The sequence below is a fragment of the Amia ocellicauda genome, chromosome 4, assembly GCF_036373705.1.
Source record: "Amia ocellicauda isolate fAmiCal2 chromosome 4, fAmiCal2.hap1, whole genome shotgun sequence".
Classification (NCBI taxonomy): Eukaryota; Metazoa; Chordata; class Actinopteri; order Amiiformes; family Amiidae; genus Amia; species Amia ocellicauda.
This window is the reverse complement of record NC_089853.1, coordinates 46083310-46105546: the sequence shown is the minus strand read 5'-3', so window position 1 is coordinate 46105546 and position 22237 is coordinate 46083310. Positions and strand designations below refer to the sequence as shown.

At 42.9% G+C, this 22237-nt stretch overlaps 1 protein-coding gene across 2 annotated transcripts in view; it reads left to right on the top strand.

The window, feature by feature from the left end:
* The window catches only part of LOC136748638 (phosphatase and actin regulator 3), a 48639-nt gene extending 26843 nt beyond the window's left edge, over nt 1-21796 (top strand). For both annotated transcript variants that reach the window (XM_066702556.1, XM_066702557.1), the window contains exons 7-13: nt 72-283; nt 641-794; nt 14868-14923; nt 18370-18431; nt 19478-19618; nt 20110-20186; nt 21251-21796. In XM_066702556.1, the coding sequence (XP_066558653.1) occupies nt 72-283; nt 641-794; nt 14868-14923; nt 18370-18431; nt 19478-19618; nt 20110-20186; nt 21251-21266 (718 nt within the window). In that variant the 3' untranslated portion in view covers nt 21267-21796. The remainder of the gene's footprint in view (nt 1-71; nt 284-640; nt 795-14867; nt 14924-18369; nt 18432-19477; nt 19619-20109; nt 20187-21250) is intronic.
* Nucleotides 21797-22237: the final 441 nt, after the last annotated feature.

Below are 22237 nucleotides of genomic sequence, written 5' to 3'. Positions count from 1 at the left end.
GGGTGATACGTCTCTTAGCGATGGTCAGAGAGCAGTGTGTTAAGGGGCGCTGTCTGCCACTGTCTCCACAGCTTCCATGGGAAGGACATCCGGTCATCCCCCAAGAGGAGGTCAGACGGGCGGCTGTCCCGCACCTCCAGCCAAGAGAAGGACACCGCGGGGGACACGGAGGGCAAGAAAGACTCGGACGAGAACAAGGAGAACATGCGGCTGGAAGATTGCCGGACGGACGCGTCGGGGGTTCCCCACGACCAGGACAGCTGGAACGAGTCGGTCATCTCAGGTGAGTCCCCAGGAAGACACGGTGCCAGTATCGCATAGAGTGGTCTGAACCTGATGAGGAAGGGGGGACAGCGACTAGCCAGCTCTGCCTCTTTGGCCTGGCCTGTGGGGGACACGGAGTCAGGGAGTCTGGGGTTTGGGGAATTAAATTAGACAGGAAAGGGGGAAGAGAGAAAATAAAAATGAAAGGAAAGAGAGTCAGAAAATGTGTGTCCAGGCACTGTGGTGTGCCAAAAGAAAACTTAAAAAGATAAGCACAAGTAGAATTGAGGAAGGAAATTGGAGCAGGGGATGAGGCAGTGTGCAGAGACTGAGCGTGTGGTTCTGTGTGTGCATGTGTGTGTGCATGCGTGTGCAGGTACGTTGCCGCGGAGGATGAGGAAGGAGCTGCTGGCAGTGAAGCTGAGGAACCGGCCCAGCAAGCAGGAGCTGGAAGAGCGCAACATCTTCCCCGTGCGCACCGACGAGGAGCGCCAGGAGATCCGGCAGCAGATCGAAATGAAGCTCTCCAAGTAAGTTGTCCCCCTCCATGTACCATCTGCACTAAAAAAAAAATGGTATTGACTTTCAAAGCACTGTGGCAATTGCCCAATTTCCCCACAAGACCTCCACTCCCCCATCTTTATTATTATTAATCAGGCCCTGCATGATCCATAATTCCCGAGCTACCAAATACTGTGCGTGTGCCACCTCCCTTTTGTGTTGGATGCTGTGTTACACACCATATTAACGCAGTACCAAGACTGACATGTTGAAGGCAGGCCTTTGTGTTTGGATATCCCGGCCTTGTGTTTGTGCGGCTCATGTCTCCCAGGGAGAATGTATTGCCATACCTGGTTAAATGAGGGAATTGTGTCGAAAAGCACCTTTTGATATCTGTGGAGCTGAGACTCCTGAGATGATGTCAGCCTCATGAACTCCAGGATATTACAGTTGACCATTTCAATTGCCTCTTGACCTTGTGGGAAATGTAGTTTTAATTATCTCTGAATACCCTAAAAGCTAAATATCTCACATACCTCATAAGAGTGGTGCAGTAACTCAGCCCTGGGTTTTTGTCTGATTAGTCTGATACGGAGGGATGATTTCAAAGGGAAATGTTTGAACATTTAGTATTTAGTGGGCAGATTCTTTGAACTACTAATTCCACAATGCTGTTGCACTTTGGTTCTCTTCTTCAGTCCTTTTTATCGTACAGACACTTATTCATTTCTCATTAACTCCAGTGCCTGCACTCTTCTCTTGTATGAGTTTGTGGATGAAATCCAAAACAAATAGAGACATTAAGCCGCTGTAGGGTTGTGCGCTGGTCTAAATTTAAGCACTAATTATCCATCATTGAGTCGAAAGCATCATGTCATTCTTCCACCACTAATTCCCAGTGAAGGTTTTCTACGGAAATGACAAGATAGAGAGAGAGGATAAAAAAAAGTCTATATTTGTCTCTTAAGGAGAAGGCTGAAATTAATTTCTGCTTCTTTAAATAGGCTGGTTTTATAAGCATTATGTGCTTGGACGCAGTGTAGCAAAGTAGGAGAATGGATGTCTTAATCTGAAGATTTCCAAGCCTTATATAAGTTATTTTGAGGGATAGAGCGACTTGTTTTAGGGAGGTATAAGAAATACAGAGGGAGGATTACATTCCTGATTAATGTGTTGATCTCTGACTGTGTTGTTTCTGGGCTGCTTGTATACTGTACAAACTGAACACTGGTAAGGATTATGTGGCATTCAGGCCCTCTGTAATACATAGATTCAGTGCTTTTTGTGTGACAAGTACAGCATACTGCATTTCACTCATCACCCTAATCTCTGAAATATGTATTTGAGAGTTTCCCTGTTACGATGTGCTGCGGATGCATATTTACAGTTCAATCGCCCCTCGACTTGCTTCCCTGTTGATCTCGGTGGGATTCGATCTGATTTTCTCCAAGATCTCCGATGGAAAATGTTCACAGTGACGTTTGAGCAGCATCTATAACTGAATACACCCGTAACAGGGGCACCTGCTAACCCCCTTCTCCAGTTAAATTCGGAGACGACCTAAATGATAGTGGGAGGGGAGGTGGGGGGACAGGAAACCAGAACCAATCTTCATTCACAGACCCTGAAATAGCCTGAGTTTCAGATAGATTTGCATGGGCGAACTGAGCGCGAGAGAGGGACAAAGAGCGAGAGAAGTGGTGGGGGGAGGGATTTGTGATGAATCGCTCTCCCCCCATCCTCTCTCTCTCTCAAAGGAAAGGGAAGGCTGGTGATGGTGATATAAGCAGGACTCCCACTGGGGCTGTTCCTCATTGTTTCATGCTGGTGGGCTATGCAGTCTGTGTCAGAACAGCAGCGGGTGAGATCCAGCCAATACATGGATTAATAAAACATTATATTAAATTATATTATTATTATACCCAATATTATTCCCGTTAATTTGACCAGGAGAAACCGTGGTCAGCGAGTGGGTGTGTTCTGTGTAAAGCTGGATTCCCCTTCATGTTAAATTCCCTTCCACAAGCTTTCTAACTGTCTGCATTGGTCTTCAATCAACGGAGCTGTGAATTTTCACAACAGCGTGCGATGCGTTTTACCCTGCGCTGAAGCAGCCTGTTACCCCTAGCGAGCCTCACCTCTGACAATAACTGATGGCTATTCTTAGCTGGAGCAATACTTACAAGGCCGAAACACATATTGCAGAACGGCCCAAGCACAGTGTTACAATGCTGTGAAAGCGAAACCCAAACAGTAGCTTTCATAATGTGCCACAGATGAAATCAATATTGCATAATGAGAAGTGCTGACTGGTCTAAAGATGCAGCACGGTCAGGGAGCACCAGGCAACAGGCAGGAGGAGGAGAAAAAGGAGCATAAAGCACATAGAAATGAAAAAGTGCTGTCATCTTCAGTAGAGGAAAGCGGAAATGAAGAGCGAACGGTGACTTGTTTGTGTCTGAGGCTCTCGGTGACGACTGTATTAGAGATTCTGCAACTGGAAATTAGATGTGGAGGGAAACTCCTGTCGGTTGTAATTAGCTGTTTTCTTTGTTTTCTTGGCTTTTGAAAAAGAACAAAAGGAAACGCAGAGGAGTTCTGAAGTGAATTAGGATAACATTAGGAAATCCAGTAATTACATTAGATGTGGCAAGCCTGGTTGTGAGGGAGATTGGTGCTCTAGTATTGCCTTTTCAGATGGAAGGACTTTGTTATTATTGGAGGTGATGACGGAGGTGGGGGGCCCAGTGTTGTGGACTGTGCTCAACAGGGTGCACCAAGACAACTGCACTGGTAGCTGTTTTAAGATGTGTGGCCTCCAATACTGACTGTAGTGTGTTTCATGTAATATTGCAGCTAGGAGGTCCCAATGCAGGGCCTGTGCTGCTCAGTGGTGATGTGTCCTTGGGGATTGCCAATTAAAAGCAATTTGTCTAGCATTTCTGACATTTAATGGTGTAATCGTGATTTTTTTCTGTTTGAGTTGTTGTTGATGGAATAAAAATCCATCAATTAGAGGGATGTTAAATTGTAAAGTGATTGATACATGGACACACTGTACTAGGAAAAATTGAGACAACAGACTACATGACTCAGAGGAGTGTAGACTTCCAATCTAGAAGGGTGTCGTGAGATGCTGAGGGGAAACAGTTTTGGCTTTGCGGTAGTGCCTGTGTCTTGAAGTCCTAGTCCTAGAACTAGTGTGCAAAGCCTACCCTTTGACACATGCCAGCAATTACAAATGGGGCCCAAACTGATTGACACCCCACTAGTAACCCCACTCCGAGTAAGTTACTATGGTACAAATGTCAGGTAACGTGTTTCCTTGTTAATCTGACAAGGGGATTCGGTCAGGATTCGGTTGTGTTCCTCTCAGGGTGAGCTCTGTCCGGGGGGAGAGTGGAATGAGATGCTGAGAAAACCACAAATCTACAGTCAGACAAAAGAGTCGACTCTTTGGAAGGAGCGGTAGTACTTCGGCTTGATGTTTGAATCCCAGCATAACGTGTGTCTTGGTAGATCTGCCTGAGCTACAGAGCTGAGAGATTGAATCAGTTCTTTGTCAACGATGTTAATTAAGGATACCAGTTTCATCGTGGGTTGATAGCAGATAGTGTTGTGGCACAGAACGTTCTTAACAGCAGCCGTTCTTTAGTTGTTTTGTTCCTGCCTTTCTCATACTCTGCAAAGCAAAGCAAAGCGCTCTGTATTGATCTGTTCTCAAGCCGAACGAAAAATTCAATTGAATCGAGAGTACGTCCCTGACCCACAAACACCTGTAGACTGATAGAGAATCTCTGCTGAACATCTCCTTTCTATAAAGGGCCTGTGTAGTTGTCTTAAACAGTATGATAATGCTGGGAACTTCAGGAGGGGAGGAGAGTCTTTGCAAAGCTCAGGATACCTGTGTTATTCCACAGATTCAGCCTCGTAATGGCCCTGTTTGCAGGCTAGTGGCACCTGTTCAGTCTGTGTCGCAGGGAGATTGAACATTTCAGTGCTCATTCTGTTTGTGTGAATAACAGGAGTCCAAACTCCTGTGCTGGTTCCAGACTGGACCCTGTGTGCTCGTACGTTCCAGCTCGGGCAGTACAGCAACAAGGCATGTCCGTCTCTCGTGCGAGAGGATCCCTCACCTACTAAATTTAGCCACAGCCCACAGTGAGCAACTATAACCCCCCAGCACGAACCCATCATTTCATCACGGCCCGCAGAATCTCATTTTCACACTCTGAGCTAATTGTTCTCCCAAAGGAGCATTTCGTGGGCAGGGGATGGGAATAAAGCTGACCAGGGCTATCGACTTCTGCACTCTTTTCAGCAGCAATTGTGCTCTCTCTCTCTTGGATTGGCAGCCTGACCTTACTATCTATAGCTGCTCGGAGAGAAGAAATCCATTCCCTACACCCCCACAGGAGGAGAACGCCGCAGTTACTATATTTAGAGCCAAGACAACTGAATAATGCACACACTGCACACGACTGCACCCCCCACCCCCCCATCCACTCAACACCCCCCTCCTCTTTTCATTCCCCTGCTTGAGAAACAAGCTGTACGGAGAACAATGCAGCCAGGGGAATCGGGGAAGCTGGCAGAATGGTGTGGGCGTGCAGTAATTGCTCTCCACAGCAGTAACTGCTCCACAGATTGGTCTTCTGTGTCGTTATGAGATATCACACTGCCGCCTACTCGCGGATATTTCCTTTTATAATTTGTTCAGCACTGGGAAGGATTTTTTTGTTTTATTTTTTCCCTTAAAGACAGAGGATAAAGAGCTGGTTTTATTTTTAAACCCCTTAATCACAGAAGCCTTGTTCTTTACAGTGACGGGGAGAAGGGGGGTGATGTATAATCATAGCCTTTCACCTTGATTGTCAGATGTGAAATATTGGCCATTGTATTCAGATCACTCAGATTTAAAATCTTTATTAAAGAGTGCTACAACAATCCTGATTTCATTATTCCCATTTTTTTGTATTCTCTGTGTCTGTGACGAAGCCAATTTAGTCAAATGGCATTGTTTCCGGTACTTCTTTATAGCCTTATATTGCGACCATTTTCACAGCAGTATGTGTATATTTATTGGTTTTCATTCCCAAATCAATGACGGACAAGACTGCAGCTCTCATGTGTCAATTACAGGTTTCAGATACAAAACTGGTGTGCTGTGTTCGCATGTCACAGTGGATTACAAACCATTTCCAAAACAGAGACTATTTTCTAATTACTAAATCATCAATTTCAAGGGGCCAACACCAATTCCAATAATAGAAAACTGCTATATATATATATATATATATATATATATATATATATATATAGTTGAGGCTGTATGGTTTATTCTGAGAATTTAAAATTCATTCAGTACCCTTGTGAATATTTCACTGAAATATCACGGCTGGTTTGGCTGTAACAGATCAGATAATGAGCTTACCTAATAGAGCTGTTGGCTTCATCTTTGAAGACATGCATTGCCTATTATACAGAAATGAATATGCCGCGCAAAGCTCTTTGCCGACACAATTGTGAGCAGCGCAGCGGAGGAGAGGCAGCAATGGCAGAGAAGCCTCCTTCAGCACATTTTATTCTCCCCAAGATTTTCAATGGCAACAATGGTTGCTAAGCAACTCCAAAAGGTCAGTAATATCCTTGGTAGTTTTTCGTGTCTCTGCAGGAGAGATTCTCGATTTCATCTGCTTAAATATTTATCAGGGTGGCTCGGCTGGGACCTCCCTTCTCCTGTCTGTCTCCGGGAGCCGGGAAGCCAGCACACAAACAAAGAGACGTACAGACAGGAAGATGAAGTAACACAAAGAAAAGTGCCACGTTTTTGCAGGTCATTAACTAGTGGACATTCTCCCATTTCCCAAAGCCAATACACTGTTCTACTATATCTGCATACACTCTCAGCACTGGGGTATAGGAGTGTGCTAGACTGGTACAGGCACTGAACAAAGGATAGTTTATGATGGCATGTTGATAGTATTCGCTAGCATCCAATTTGCATCCAGTATAGCCTACCCTACCTGCACGACACATAAAAACATAAATTAGGAACTAAACGCGATGGAACACCGGCTGGTGGCGTGTAATGGATTCGGATTAGATTAGCTACGGAAGCCTGAATCTCTGGTGTTCCCTGAATCATGTACAGCGTGAGTTGAAATTCAAACATTTTGAGACGTTTGATCATAATGAAAAATATAAAAAGTCATAAACCAAATATTTCCATATTTCTCCCCCCAACCCCCCAGTTGTGTGTGTATATAGCCCGTTAATGGGTGACTCCTATCTTTGGAAGTCACACTCCTCCAGGTTTTCTTCTCACTTAAAAGACTGAGGAAAAATACAGGTTAGTTGAAGAGACTGACAAGATAAAGTCAGAAGCCGGTTTGTAGTTGTAGTTTGATCTGAAGAGACGAATGATGACTATTTATGAATTGGTGGACAGACAGAATTTGAGTAATCCTCTTACTTGTACTCTTGTGGCTTAATTAAACCAAATATTTTGATTAAATATATTGATGTTTTTTATTGCCAAGTTTGACAAGAGGAGTTAATGATAACTAGAAATACTGAAGTTCCAACTTCACATATTGAGTAGCTTCAATCCAACCATATTAAATCACCATCACAGTCTATAACCAAACACAAAGCAAGTGTAAAACTGTATGTTTACACAAACGAGAGACATCGTTCTCGAAAATTGCTTCAGTTCCTTTCAAACCTCTTTCCCTGTACCTCAGAGGAATTTATTTAAAAAAAAAGGAAAGTATGTCAGTATTTTTAGAACCCTTCAATTTTATGAATCAACTTAGCATGGGGGTTGCGCCGAAAGCTCCTTTTCTCCATGACACTGAATTAGTCTAAAACGCTTTTACCAGGAAATTCTGACGGATTAGAATTCCTCTAACTTCTGTCTGTGTGGCAGAATACAAGGACTGATTCATCATCTTAACCCTTATTTTTAAAATACGTGAATTCTCTCTCTGTTTCAATCTATCTGTCGATGCTGTGTGCTTGATTGGTGATGGTGTAGATCGGTTAGTGATGATTGAGTCTGGCTCTTAGCTCTTCAGGGCTATTCTGTGGATACAGTGGGGGTGTCTTTAGAGCAACCACTTTTATCAATTACACCTTGCTGGCTCAGTGTGCAGCCATGCGGTGTGATACAGACCTACTATGGGGAGCAATCAAACCTGGCTGGCCATACTACCCATCCAGTTGGATGAAAATCTTGCCTCCGGTTGCAATGGGTTGCAGTGACTAAAACGACATGAAATGAGCCAGATTTTATTTTTCTGTAGCATTCCTTTTCTTCTTTCTTATATCTTCCTGTAACAAAAGCATCTGTGTTCCGATTATCTTTTCACCTGGGGATAACAAAAGTATTGGGATATCCTAGTCACATGCTACTTTTTCGTTTTTAAGATGCACAGATTAACTATTTGGATCCATCACAAATAACATCTTACTGTTTGGTTGTATTGGCGCTAAGGAGAATAGGATCTGCCTGGATTCTCAGTGTTACTCTGTATCTGGCCTATGTCCATATCTATATACATATCTATATAACGCACCGCTTAGACCTCAAGGCCTGGTGGGGACTTCTCATGCATGCATGCTTGGCAATATTTGACACATTTAGAGAAATATGCATCATCTCGTCTCCGGATATTCAAAACAGAAAAAAAAAACCTAAAAAACAAAAGCAATTTTTCCTCAACCTCTTTGTCCTTTGAAATAACACATCCTTTTTTGCTAATGTTAAATAATTGTCTAATGTGCAGAGGAGTAACTTCCATCTAATTGAAATATAAAATGTTGATGGGCACGGTTACAGCCTAGAAGTATATGGGAAGTTATTGCAATTGTGAGTCTGGATTTCAGATCTGGATTGGGGATAGTCTCACATGACATCGTGGTCATCATCAAGACTAAAAAAATACATATTTATATATATATCATATACATCTTAAAATGTATTGATTTTCTTAAAATGATACAGGAAAGACGTGTAAGCATGTGGTTAGCTGCACTGAGGCCAGCTAACCAGATCCACTTCTGATGCACCGAGAACTCAAAACTGGAATCAGTTCAGTCAGTTTGAACATTCAGCAAGAGCCAGGGACACCCTTGATTAGAATGCTGGACAGAGATAATGAGATCCGATTCCGAACGTTAGCTACATCTGGGGGTTTTTAAGGGTTAAGGCCCAGCTGAATCAGAGCTGCCATGTTTATGAATCCCCCCCCACCTGAAAAATGGTCCGTGTTTCCAGTGCTGCATATCAGACCCATGAGTTGAAAAATGTGACCTTTGTGCTCCCCGTCTGACAACGAGGGGCATGTCTGCAGAAAGAGCGTCTGACAAGAAAAACAGAATTGGGTCTAAAGGCTTCTTGCAAATTGTCTGTATCTTTTAACTCAAGAGGACACTGTCCTCTCTTGGTAACAGAGCGAGGGAAGGCAATAAAACCCGTCTCAAGCTGCCAGTCTATACAGAATCGATCAAAAGCAGAAATCAATATGTGCAGGCCATCCGAGCCCTACACAGAGCTCCAGTATTCAAATGCATGTCAACAACATAATTACAAATTGATTGAAAAGAGGCTGTTTGAAATCCCCAAGGAAGCAGCCAGTGTTGCTCCTCAGGAATTTATTTGGACCATGTGAGCAGCCCTTGTAAAGCCCAGAGGCTTTGGGTTGTGAAGACACCATTTTGGGATGGTGGCTTTGGCTGATACTGCCCATCATGTTAAGCTTTTTACCTTATTTTGAAGGGTTGAAATAAAATAACGAGGATAAAGTAGCAATCAATACAGTATCCTATTCTACTTCATAGTCTCTTGTACAGTTGCATTTGTTCTTGTACAGACTTATTTGTTTCCCCTGTATGTAGATCAATTCATTAATCTGGATAATCGAAGTCGGTGATCTGTGAAAAGCCACACTTGATCTGATAATTCTGTTTTTCAAACTGACGTCAGCTCAGTTGTTGAACACGATGGCTACAGTTGGGTGTGAAGTGGGTGGCCAATATGGCGCTGAAACTGCAAGCTTATTCTTGAAGCTCAACCATGCAAGTGCCAATTCCACCAAATAGGAGAAATTCAAATTTTTTTTTCCTTTTTAAAAGCAGCTTACAGATGGATCAGATGACTTTATCAAATCAAAAAATGTCAGCGTGTTATCAGTAAAGGCAAAGATGGAAAAACACTCAAAGTGGCACGTCTTCTGAAAGCAGTGGCTGCCTGTGTGCATTTCTGCAAATACTCTTTTTAAATGGTGTCACATGGTTGTCAAGGGGTCTTCATGAGAGCTCTGGGGATGGGGTCTCGGCAGGGGGGTGGCCTCAGGTGTCTAGACGGGCTGTTCACGTGCCCCCCCTCAATTGATCCCACGCAGGCCAAGCCAACATTAAAAAACCCTGGGACCTAGGATGGGGAGAGTTGGCCGTTTGATGAACCATTGATGTGAGGATCTTGAAAGGCTTGGGTTTATTTTCGCCATCGTTTTAGAAAGAGCAGAACACTCGGGGGGCGTCCCAGGACCCTCACCGAGAGGCCAAATAGGGTCCGTCTGACCCTTTGAAGTTAGAGAAAAACAATAACAACAAACATGAATGTGTATGTGTGTATAAAGAGACGAAAGTACACCACCCACTGCTGCTGCTACTGCGCTGTGGTAACGCATAGATCTTTGGCCTAAGTGAGAGGCTGGCATCGACTGCGATTGAAATTAAACTGACAAACCTTTTCAAATATATATTTTTTGTACAAGAGAGGCTGAAAGGGGGTTGATAAACAGGGGCGAGCGAGGGGAAGGGATTCGAGTCTGAGCAACCAGATCAGTGAATCCCTGCCTTGCTGGATGTCGCCAGTCTCCTTTGCCTAGCGTGACATGGGGAGATTCGGGAGTTATGAATCAAGTTTGCCCTGCTTAACTAAGCACAGTCATTTACATTAGAAGCTCTTCTTCATACACAGTTACATAAATGGCACTTGTGCGTTTTCTTAATAAGCTGTGGCAAGTCGATCCTGAGGGCTTTCTCTGCCACTCTTGAGGCTAAATGGATACTTTTTTCCCCTTCACAACAGTGAGTTTAACCTAAGCTCAGTCTCGGTCTCTGCCATACTGAATGCCTTCTCATGCCCAACCCCACCGCCCATCTCCCGATCCCCCTACCCTGTTGATGTCCTGGCCAGTGTGTGTGGCAGCTCACTGGGCACGGGCACCTTGTTCGGGCCTGGGGGCACCTGACTCATCTCATTCGCCTCCGCTCTTTGGCCCTGACAGTCCCATCAGCCCTGAACATCCGGGCGGCTAATTTGTTTGACATACACTGTAGACTCGCTGAACAAAATGAGCTCTCAAGCATTTACTGTCCAAAATGAATGTTCATTCAGGAGCCAGGAATTGGGAGTTGGGAATAATTTATGAATTGTTGACTGTTTTTTTTGTGATTATTCTAAATCAGTGTCTTTTCATCAGTTAAAAAGAGAAACACAGAAGACTATTATTATTATGACATTTACACATACTTATTATATCGCTTCAATTGTATTCTTCAAATATAAGGATAATATATGATAAAACAATGAGTCTGTAAACATGGTAAAAAAGATCAAATGAGGGTATCTAGTATCAGTTATGTAATGTTTTGGTTTGTTTTTAAATCAAAAAGTAGTTTCACATGAACATAAACAAAATATAAAACAAAATAATAAACAAAACATAGCTTGAAATAAACATTTCCTAACAGATGCATTAGAACAATGTCTGTGGATATTTGAAATCCCCACAAAAATCTGGATATTTGTAGTAATTTAACAATAAAATTATTGTATGCATGCATTTACTTTTGCATTTGGTTATTTGGTTGAAATTGAGCCCACAAAGCTCAAATATTTTTTTGAATTGTTTTGTTTTGGTAACAGATGTCACATAACTTTATTTTCCTGTAAAAGTACAGCACTCCATACACCATACATAGAGCTGGAGAACATACGAGAGGACTGCAGAAAAACATTACAATCGTGACTATACTGTGATATTGGAATTTCAATGTGAATTATCAGCCAGTTGATAAAGGCATACCTAAATTAGTGGTTTGAGCTGAAAGAATATATATATATTTTAGCTTTTATATTTTTTCCTTCGGTATACAGTACATAAGAATTACAACAGGAAAACACATTTTCAATTGCAACTCGGTTTGACAGTATAAATGAAATGGTTTTAATGCTGTCCTTTAATGGATATTAGATCTTGAGAAACAAACCAAACCAAACCAAAAACAGCATTTCCACACAGTTTGATCGTTTGACACATCAAACACGGACGACCCTGCAGAAGTAAGCTGAGGAGGTCAGGGGCAAGGCCAGTGGCTCCTGTAGATATACACTTTAAATAAGCATCCCTAGTTCTGGTCTTGCAGTCGTGAGTGGAGGAGTTTGTTTTGGGTCAAGGGTGTATGCTTGTCAGTTTTCCACAGAATAGCAACTGAATAACCACAGCCCTGAAGAACTGTAACTGTAGCTTTGTTACTGTATTGAACAAATAATGTCCTACATGTTGCTGTGCACATAGAGCCCATCTCTCTATTGAAGCCTGCCGCTGTGATTTAGCATTCCCGTGAATGCCTCCTCACACACGTTCCATGGTCGTCCATTAATCAAGGGCCCTGGAACATGGAGTTCTCCTGGTCATGTGACCTATCAATTACTGTTTGTCACGTCTCAAGGAGTGGGAGAGATCAGGGCTTTCAAATCCAGCCTCTCTGTCTCTCCTCTCTGCATGATGAGTTCTTGAAACATGTGCTTTAGTTTATTGTTGTACCTGATCTGTCCTCCAGCCTTCATGAGATGACTTTGGGGCCTTGTTTTCTCTTCACCTCAGTACAACATTCGTATAAAACGTGCACAAATATTTGGTGTCGATTTGGTCACGACATCGTGGGCAGTTAGTGTTTCATTAAAGTAGAAAAATTAAAAGTCCACTGGGAAAACTGACAGATCTATCGACGGAGGCCCCTGGAGAGCAAAGCCACTCCTGCTATGTAAAAGGTATTCCAGGCTTGTTGGGACAAAGCGCAACTGTTAGATTGGGTCCAATCTGTTGTGTCTCATCTCCTCTGCCTGTCGCTGTGTGTGTGTGTGTGTGTGTGTGTCAGCAACAGCTGTGTCCCCTCCCATCTGTCCTCTCCTGCAAACCAAAAAATAAAGAAAAAGGAAAAAGGAAAAAGAAACGGCCAGGGGGAGATCTCTGGGCAGCATTACAGAGAAGCATGGAATGAGCCCCATTGCTGTGCTTGTGCAATGGAAACCCCAAGTGGCATCAATTAAGGGACAGCGAGAGGGTGAACATGTGAGTGCATGTGCCAGAGCCCTGACATGGGGTGTGCACTGCAGAAGAGATATTAAGCAGGAGGTGGCGGGGAACTGGGGTGGGATTTGGGGGCTGCTGGTGCAATCATGTGGGGAATGCTGAGTGCTATGGAATTCCACTTACACTCCGGAATGCTCCAGGAATCCTGTGCAGCTCAGGAATCTGTCCGTAGGGTCAGTTCATTGGAAACGTCTCAGAACAGGACAGGGCCAGTTTCTGCATCGTGATCAAGTGGCCCACCCATGTGTTTGTCTCTGCAGCCCCTTTCATTTGCTAAGAATGCAATGTAGCTGTGTTTTAAAGAGCCACCTTCCATGCTTTCGAATTGAAGATACTGCTTGATCATGAGACCCTGAGATCATGAGATGAACTGCTTGATCATTCCAACTCAAAAGTTACATTTTTCTTGTATGAGAATTCAGGTAGGCTACTCCTAAATAAAATACATTTGGGGCATAAAACCATTGTAAGCGTCACACAGAATGATCAACCTTGTTCTGACCTTATGCAAACGGAGAAAGTATGCGTAATATTTACAAATATAATAATGTAAATGACTAAATAACACATTTTATATCACCTCTATTTAATGTCCTGGTTCCATTTGATTAATCAAAACAAAGGGTGAATCAGTCGCATCTGATACAATCATTTGATGTAATTCTGCTGTTGTGCTACCTCGTTTGTCCAATATATACATACATAGCCTATACCCCCCCATCATATATGTATATATTCGTTAATTTACTTTTTACAACCTTGTCATTTTACAAAGGAGTGGAAACAAGTGAAAATAAGGAAGGGGTTGGGGTTAGGCACTGAACATACACACCGAACCCCTTGGGCGCAAACGGCAGGAGAGAGGGGAGGAAAACAGAGGAGGGCAGTGCCGATCACCCGATCTGACGGATAGATGTTGCGGCGGCACATGCACTTGCACAGTATAGCAACAGTGGCCGTGTGTTACAGCAGAGCGCAGCGCCACTTTCGTGTTCAGCCTCCAAATCCTCCTCCAATAGACTGCGGCTGCTTGTGGGTAGAAGAGGAGAATAGGGCAGGTAGAGAGTCGGAGGGAGCCCGGAGCGGCGGAAACCGAGGGAGGGGAAAAAGCCTTTTGAGTGGATGAGAGGGGCTTGCCAGAGAGGATGAGCCGGGGGAAGCCTCAGCGGTCTGTACTGCAGCAGTGTGTGCAGCCGCGGTCTGAGTGTGCGTGGGAATTTCTCACGCAACGCCTCTAGAATAAAATTACGCACGGCAAGCGGGCAGGCGGGGAGTACCGCTCTGGATAGGTTGCGAGGCAGACTGCAGGATCCACAGCCTCTGCAACAGCGAGGGACTCACAGCCACAACATAGCCGTGTCTCGGGTCGGAGTAGCGCTTTCCTTAGATCTGATCATACTGATGCATATTGATGCGCCGTGGATAAGCAAGGACGCATTTGGGATTGGTTCCACAGCAGACCAGAGGAGACCCGACACCCAGCCAGTGCACCTGGATCCCTTTCCCCGATGTGGAGGTGGTCTCCATCCAGGCAAAGCAGTCGGGCTCTAGAGTCGAGATGGAAACATCGGGCTCTTCTTTGTAGAAGCTGCGATTCGGGGGACTCTCCCTTGCTCTCAGGGATTTGGGGTGCTAAGCGAAGAGTGTGAAGGACATTGATTCAGGGACCAGCTCCGAAATGGTTCAAAACGTGATCTTGGTGTTTTTCCGCAGGAGGCTAAGCCAGCGGCCGGCAGTGGAAGAGCTGGAAAGCCGAAATATCCTCAAACGTAAGTCTTCTCTCTCACATCTTCTTTGAATGGATGGTCTCTTGTGTTTCGTACCTGAGCATCTTGAAGGTGCCGCTGCTGCAGGCATGCGCTGTCTGCCTGTCTACATATTCATTTTTAAAGGGTAACGACAGACCTGCTGTATCTAATGTGTTCATCCCCGCAGAAAACGGATTTCCACGCATGTATGTGGATAGCAAAATTACAAGAACATTTTCAAAGGTGCTCTTTACGCAAGTTAATGCAATATTAAATAGTCACCTGCTATGGTTTTACGTGAATGGAATACACTTGTGGGAAACAATTTTTATGCATCTCTATCAATAATTTATGAACTGCTGAGCACGATTTTATTCCACAGAAATGATATCCAATGTAACTATATTCTTCTTTAACTAACTATAATAACATCCTGACCTTGCATACCTACACATACTTAAACACCAACGCTAACAAGGGCAATTACAGATCCATTATTTTTAATTTAGTCACAATTAGGCTTTTTCCTCCACACTTTTCATATATATATATATATATATATATATATATATATATATATATATATATATATATATATATATATATTCAATATTCTCCTGAGTGTATATTTAAGAAATATGTTATAAAGTTACATTAATAAAGGGTTTCACATTGTCCCGTTCACCAATTACTCAATTACCACCATTACCAACTGCAAGTACTCACGACTTCAGCTGTCACGGGTCGTGTCCATTACACAGAGGACAGCATTAGTTTTCAAAGGGGACAACACGGTTCGGTGTCAACACACAATACACGCAATAATGTATTTTCTTAACACGGTCTTGGGTTAACAAAGATCATCATTTATCGGTTGTCCCCCCCCAAAAAAAAAAAAAAAATGTTGTCCCCGTTTTAACACTGCTTGTTTTAATAATGTGTTTTATTTCCAAACAATAGACATTACATTATTGTATACTGTACATTCACTGAACTAATAAATTATTGCTACAGTATATTTAATGTAACGCGGTGAATTCAGTGTGTTCTTATACGTGGACATACAATTATTGAAAATAGTGTGAAATATCAAATAGGAAAGTATAAAATGCAGATGGATATTAACATTTTGCATAGGCTATATGGCGTTTATTGAGGCAAGAAGTCGTTATAGATTTGATTGCACTAACTTACAGACATTAACAGTGGGATAAACACAGCCACTTGATAAAGAACCTACCTTTGGGAAAAATATCTTCAGAATTATATTATTGATTTAGGCTATATCTTTAGTGTGTAGGTGGTGATGATCTTTAAAAAAAAATCGATGTAAACTATGTGGCAGAAATGAATAATGTGTGGAATATTTTAAAAGCCCCCAGAGGACTATTGTACAAAAATACACAATCTCATGTACAGTTATGTGCGGGACTCTGGGGACGATTCCAGTTTCACCCATTTGTTGCTAAAGTCTTCATCATCAACTTCATAAACAAACAAACACACTACAAATCAACTAAATACATTAATACAAACATAAATACACAAATACACAGGCATACATAAAAATATAAAAAATCAGTATGCAAGAGGAGAAATATCTAACTTCTGAGCAATACAAAGCAAAACAAGAATACGTTTAGGAAACACCAACATTGTCAACCACGGCAGAGCAACACAGCGAGGGGCATCTATCGCCACCCTCCGCAGATGGCAGGTATGATGACCCATAGGCATTAGTGCATTTACACCAATTGGCAATTTGCTGGAATTGATTTCGATAAAGGGACGCATATGACACAAAATCCATGCAGGGTGGGCACCGCATCTTGAAATGACTCCCGTTCGCATTTTATTGCATTTAGAGAACGTGTCGGTAATTGCGAATTGGCAGAAAAGCCCTGGTTCAAGAAAGGCCGCTATGCCAATTCATGTTGGGTGGCTGCCACCTGTTCCCCGGTTTGCATTGACATTCCCCTGCCTTTCACACACACGTACGTGCCCACAGAGGACAAAACAGCACTAAGTCATTGTGGAGTGAAGGGGAGGCATTCACATTGGTCCTTGAAGCACAGGCCTTGAAATCCTTGCAACAGGCAGCCAGCAAATGCCAGCAGTGAACGTGATTTGAGATGCAGGCTTCTCACTGCATACATATACTGAATTGTATAGATTCAGTGGTGCCTTAGTGAATGGCAACACTGAAGAAAACAATGCATTCGACCTTGCTGCCTAAAGTGCCTTTGCATATTCAACTGTGCCGTTTTATCCCCTTTGAGATAAGACTCACGATTTAAAGACTGACAAAAAAATAAAGAGTTGAGCACTATTAAAACAATGCGTTTAGTCAAGCTAATGGAGAGCCTTGAAACCAAGGGCTTCACACTTAGATCTTTCCTTTCAGCATTTATTTTCCTTGAAAGTGTGAAAAGTGTGTCTCCCTGGGTAAAACTGCTGGAATTCCCCAGGTTAGGTGAAGCATCTGACAGCTCTGCATCTAAAGATAGAACATCTCTAGAATTAGAAGAGGAACAAACTTAATTATCTCCCTATGCTAGCGGGCGATGACAAACGATCCAATGTACCTAATGCCTACAAATCCTATTAACTCAGTTCCATCGAGATTGTCTCACGAGTCGTATAGGACTCAAATCCAATACTGAGAGGAGCTTTGCCCTAAACTTATAGGAGAGGAGAGGGCATATCTAGATATTCTGCACATCAGCTCATTTTAGTGTGCGTTGCATTGACTGTTTTGCAGGAATGGACAGTTTATACCTTGAACATACACACACACAAAACAAATGAATAAACAAAACGAAATCAATCCCAACGACTAGAGTTGCATCACTTTACTGGCAGGCATTGGGCGAGGAGCAGGATTAAATGATGCAAGCTGTCAGTCTCATGGTTACAGCCTCTCCTACATGGTTAGTTTGGTGACTCAGTAGAGCAGTGACCTGAGCTTTGGTCATTGTCAGCCATAGGCGTAGGTTTAGGGGGGGACTGGGAATGTTGAGAGAACCTTTAACAGTCCCCCCCAGTAATGTGTGCCCGGCTCCATAGATGTAGTGGATGCGTCCCCCCCAATTCTGAAACCAAACCTATGCCACTGTTGTCAGCCATGTTAAAAATGACAACTGGCCTTGCATATTTCTGCACTTTAAACAGTGGGTCTCATGTTATCTGATCTATTGTATCATGACATTACACATTTACAAACAAAAATCAGTATTGTGCACCAGATGTACCTTGAGGACCCAAAGTTTGATTGTTAAAAATGTCTGTCAGAGTATAAATAGGGCTGACACTTCTTCTTGCCCAGCTCTGTTTTGAGACTGGATTAAAACAAATCTTGCCACTCACAAATGATAAACTGATTAATGACGGGTCAACACTTTGGAACTTTTCTGTGTATTTGAAGTGCATTTTCTGAATTTTGTTGTCTTTCTTTTTCTGTGGTGCAGAGAGAAACGATCAGACAGAACAGGAGGAGAGAAGGGAAATTAAACAGCGTCTGAACAGAAAGGTACGTGAACCTTAAAATCCTTTAAATCCTTAATCTCCCTCTAACAAAAATTGCACTCGAATACACAGGCAGACCGCTCCGTTACATTGCCCTCACGCGATACACCCCTGCTCCGTGCCTCAGGTCTTACGGAGAATTAACGCTAAGCTGGGGAGATGGAGTTCTTCCTCACAATTCAAAAGTAATTCAAGGATTCCAAGATGATCAAAATAAATAGGTGGATTTCACAGCCTTGCACAAAGTAAAGTTGTGGCCCCCCTCGTCGAGATACGTTTTGTAAGGTTACTTTCTGATGACTTGTAGAAAATTGCTTCCTAATTAGCAAAAGCAGCTGTAAAACAACACTTATGATTTGAGAAATTGCACTTGCTGATATAAGTACTTTTTGCCTGAGCCGGCTGTTGGGAGGCTGAGTATGGCAACGAGGGGGAGATGGACGGATAATAATAATGTTTCTATATCGCTCTGAAAGCTTGTGTATTTGTCCAGCACAGTCACACATTTAGGTGGTAAAATATGCCAGTTACCTTTTATCTTCCAGTATTTATGCAGCATCAAAAAGGCATAGATAATCAAAAAATGAAGGCATGAATATAAATAGAAGGATTCAAATGTACAACCTCGAAAGTAGCCAACCTGGTGTGGTAATTGAGAGAATTGCTGTCGTGGATGATTTTCAGGGAGTCAGTGCAGATTACATATAGGACTTTCCTGAGGCAGCGTTTCTTAGGCCTGTCCTCATGGGCCCAAACCCACCCCCGCCCCTCCACCACGCCCCGCAGATGTTTCATCCCACTGTTATTGAAACGCACCTTTCCGACCCTGAGAGGCCGCAATTAAGCAAGATCTGTGCCTGTTCCTTCTTCCACTGTCCTCCACTATTGCAAAGTCTCTGGGAGGGGAATGAAGCTTGCAGGCACTCTTCTTTAAAGAATACCATCATAACAAGTATAATAATAGATGTGTTTCTGGTGTCATTTATACAGTAGTGTGTTTCGTGCTCGTCAGTCCCGAGCTGAACGTTGTCCCTCTCTCTGTTCTTCCAGCTGAACCAGCGGCCCACAGTTGACGAACTGCGGGACCGGAAAATCCTCATCCGCTTTAGTGACTACGTTGAGGTGGCCAAAGCTCAGGATTACGACAGGCGGGCAGACAAGCCCTGGACGAGGCTCTCGGCGGCTGATAAGGTATCGGTTACAGATCAGGGTCCAAGCTCTTAATCCTGAACATCTCCCTCCCCTTTCAGAGAGCGTTATTCCATTAACTCGGTTTGAGGACTACTTTCTCTCAGTCCAACTGGCCCCTCTATGGCACAAATGCACCCCCGCCATTACAGGAATAAGTGTGCAGCATTTTGTACACATTGTAGATAAAGTGGCTGAGGTAATGGAATTCTCTCCTTGGTTCAAATGCACTTATTCCATGATGGCACCAAGATAACAAAACATTTCCTTTTCCCCTCCAAACGTAAATGTATCTGAAGGCACCTATATAAAAACCACATTAATCTACAGTCAATTCCTATCCTGCCCCTCTGGCTACCGATTTCACTCTCCCCCCATGTCATTTTTATTTCCCTTGTATTAAACGTCTTTATCTTGCATGCACTTAGTGTTTCTGGGAGCTTGGATGGCTGTGCTTTGGTCTCACGATTATCGGTGTTATTTCTGTATTACAGGCGGCAATACGGAAAGAGCTGAACGAGTACAAAAGCAATGAGATGGAAGTCCACGCCTCGAGCAAGCACTTGACAAGGTCAGTATGGAATTGTATGGCTCAGCTGGCAAAAGCTATTTTTAGAAATGTGGGCATCCAGCAAAGATAAAGATAGAGGACTGAGCCAAACTTAGCTAGGATTCTGCCCTCTTGGGACTTTCGTTTTGCACACCGCAGCAAACCTTGACAAAAATAACAAATGCGGTCCCCAATTTAGCCTCCTTTTCTCCTTACGCAGTGCTTGTTTCTCGGCGCTCATATAATCTAAGCTAGTGAGCTGCGAGCGTCCCACGTTCGCAGTAATTAATCTCTTTGATCTTCACTTTCACAAATCTCCCCAGAGGGGGAGAGCTAAGACCAAACGGCAGTCTTTACTAGCGGGCTGCAGCTAAAGTCCCATTTTTGTTATCCCACTGCTCTTGTGCACACTTGCACTTTACGGGCTGCAGTTTGAAACCCACAGTCTTGTATAAAAGATGGAGACGCGGTCATGTCTAGGGTTGTAACAATACACTTTTGTCCCACAACAACACAGTCTGTGATGTGAGGCTCACAGTGCTTTCAATGATCCTGTCGGACCAAGTCAAATTCTTATTATAAAACACTACAGTAGTTGTGTACTTTAAGCTCTTTGTCTTTGGTTTGTGCTGAATGGAGAGAAACAAGTTACTAAGAACGGCTTTTATCCATTCCGATGTATGAAACGCCTTTAATATGATTAATGTGAAATCTCAAAGGTCAGGATCTTCTAAGTATTCGAAAATCAATTTACTATGACCTTACCATGAAACTGAGGAAAAATGTTGGGCAGCTAATGTTTCTTTTTAAAGTTGTTTACCAGTTTAACTACAGCACGTGCTCCTCCATTATAAAAAATCAAAACACTAATAAATGTGTTAAATTAAGTTTGTAATTAAATCTGACCACTAACAGTACTTGTCTGACAGTTTCAGACAACTGAATCACAAGAACTTCAATATCCCTATGTACTTAAATGCGACTGACAAATCCAAAAAAACTCTTAATAGAACCATTTTGATTAAATATTTAATTGGAATTCTATGAGATTAAAAGTGAATTTTGTCCCCCTTCCGCTTTTCCAGGTTCCACAGACCATAGCAAGGTTTCTTCTATGAAGAATTGCTGAACCCGGTTCTGTCAATGAAGACCTTGAGAGGATTCTTCAAAAACCCTTGCCCAGTACCTAGGTGTCCTGATATTTGGGCGCTCTGAGCCTTGGAGGCCATGTCTCTACAGTGGGCACTGCCGGTGGGCATGGTGTGGCGATGCCCGCACAGGGAACTCTTAACTCCGGCCAGACATCTCTCGTGTTGTTGAAGGGGGAGGAGAGAAGCGGAGATCCCTTTTTTTTGCTGTTCAATTCCAAGACTTGTTTTTTTAAGACTCTTTCTAAAAGGAAGCCTATCGATACCAGGTGGGAGTTGTGCATGTGACCAGTTTAACCTTTCCTACACCATAATGCCACAACTCGTGGATCGTGGGCTGTCATCGATCTAGAGCGAAATTTCATATCAACTGTATAAAACGTCAACCTTAACAGGAATCCATGTCTTATCACAAAAAAAAATTTCCCTTTGTAAGCACTATTTATTGTCTGCACAATACAAGTTTCAATTTTTTTAAAAAGAACATGCTGCTTTTGTCATTTTTGAGATAAATATGTTGTTTGAACGAGAACAGGGTTCAATTATTAGTTTTCTTCCTGAATTACTAGCGTGTGTGTTTTTCGTTGTGTTACAAGGCCTTTGTTTCTCTGTATGGAAAATGAAATAGTCACTGGGTTTTACAAACTTAAAAACTCACTCACCATACAAGTAAGGGGGCGGGACTTGGGCTACAATAGCAGCGTCTCTATTTGCTCTGCTGGAAATGGGGAAATGGACCAGTAACAATTCATCTTCCAAGCAAGATCCTCTGTATGCAGTGTTTTCTATATGTCCTTGTAAGGGAGCGAGTGTGTTTTTGTTTACGAAGCCAGCAACGTTATGTAAGCTGCCACTGTGCCAGTTTCAGTGTCCCTTAGGAAACTTCAGATTAGAAAAATGCAAAATCAGACTCCTTTCACCTCA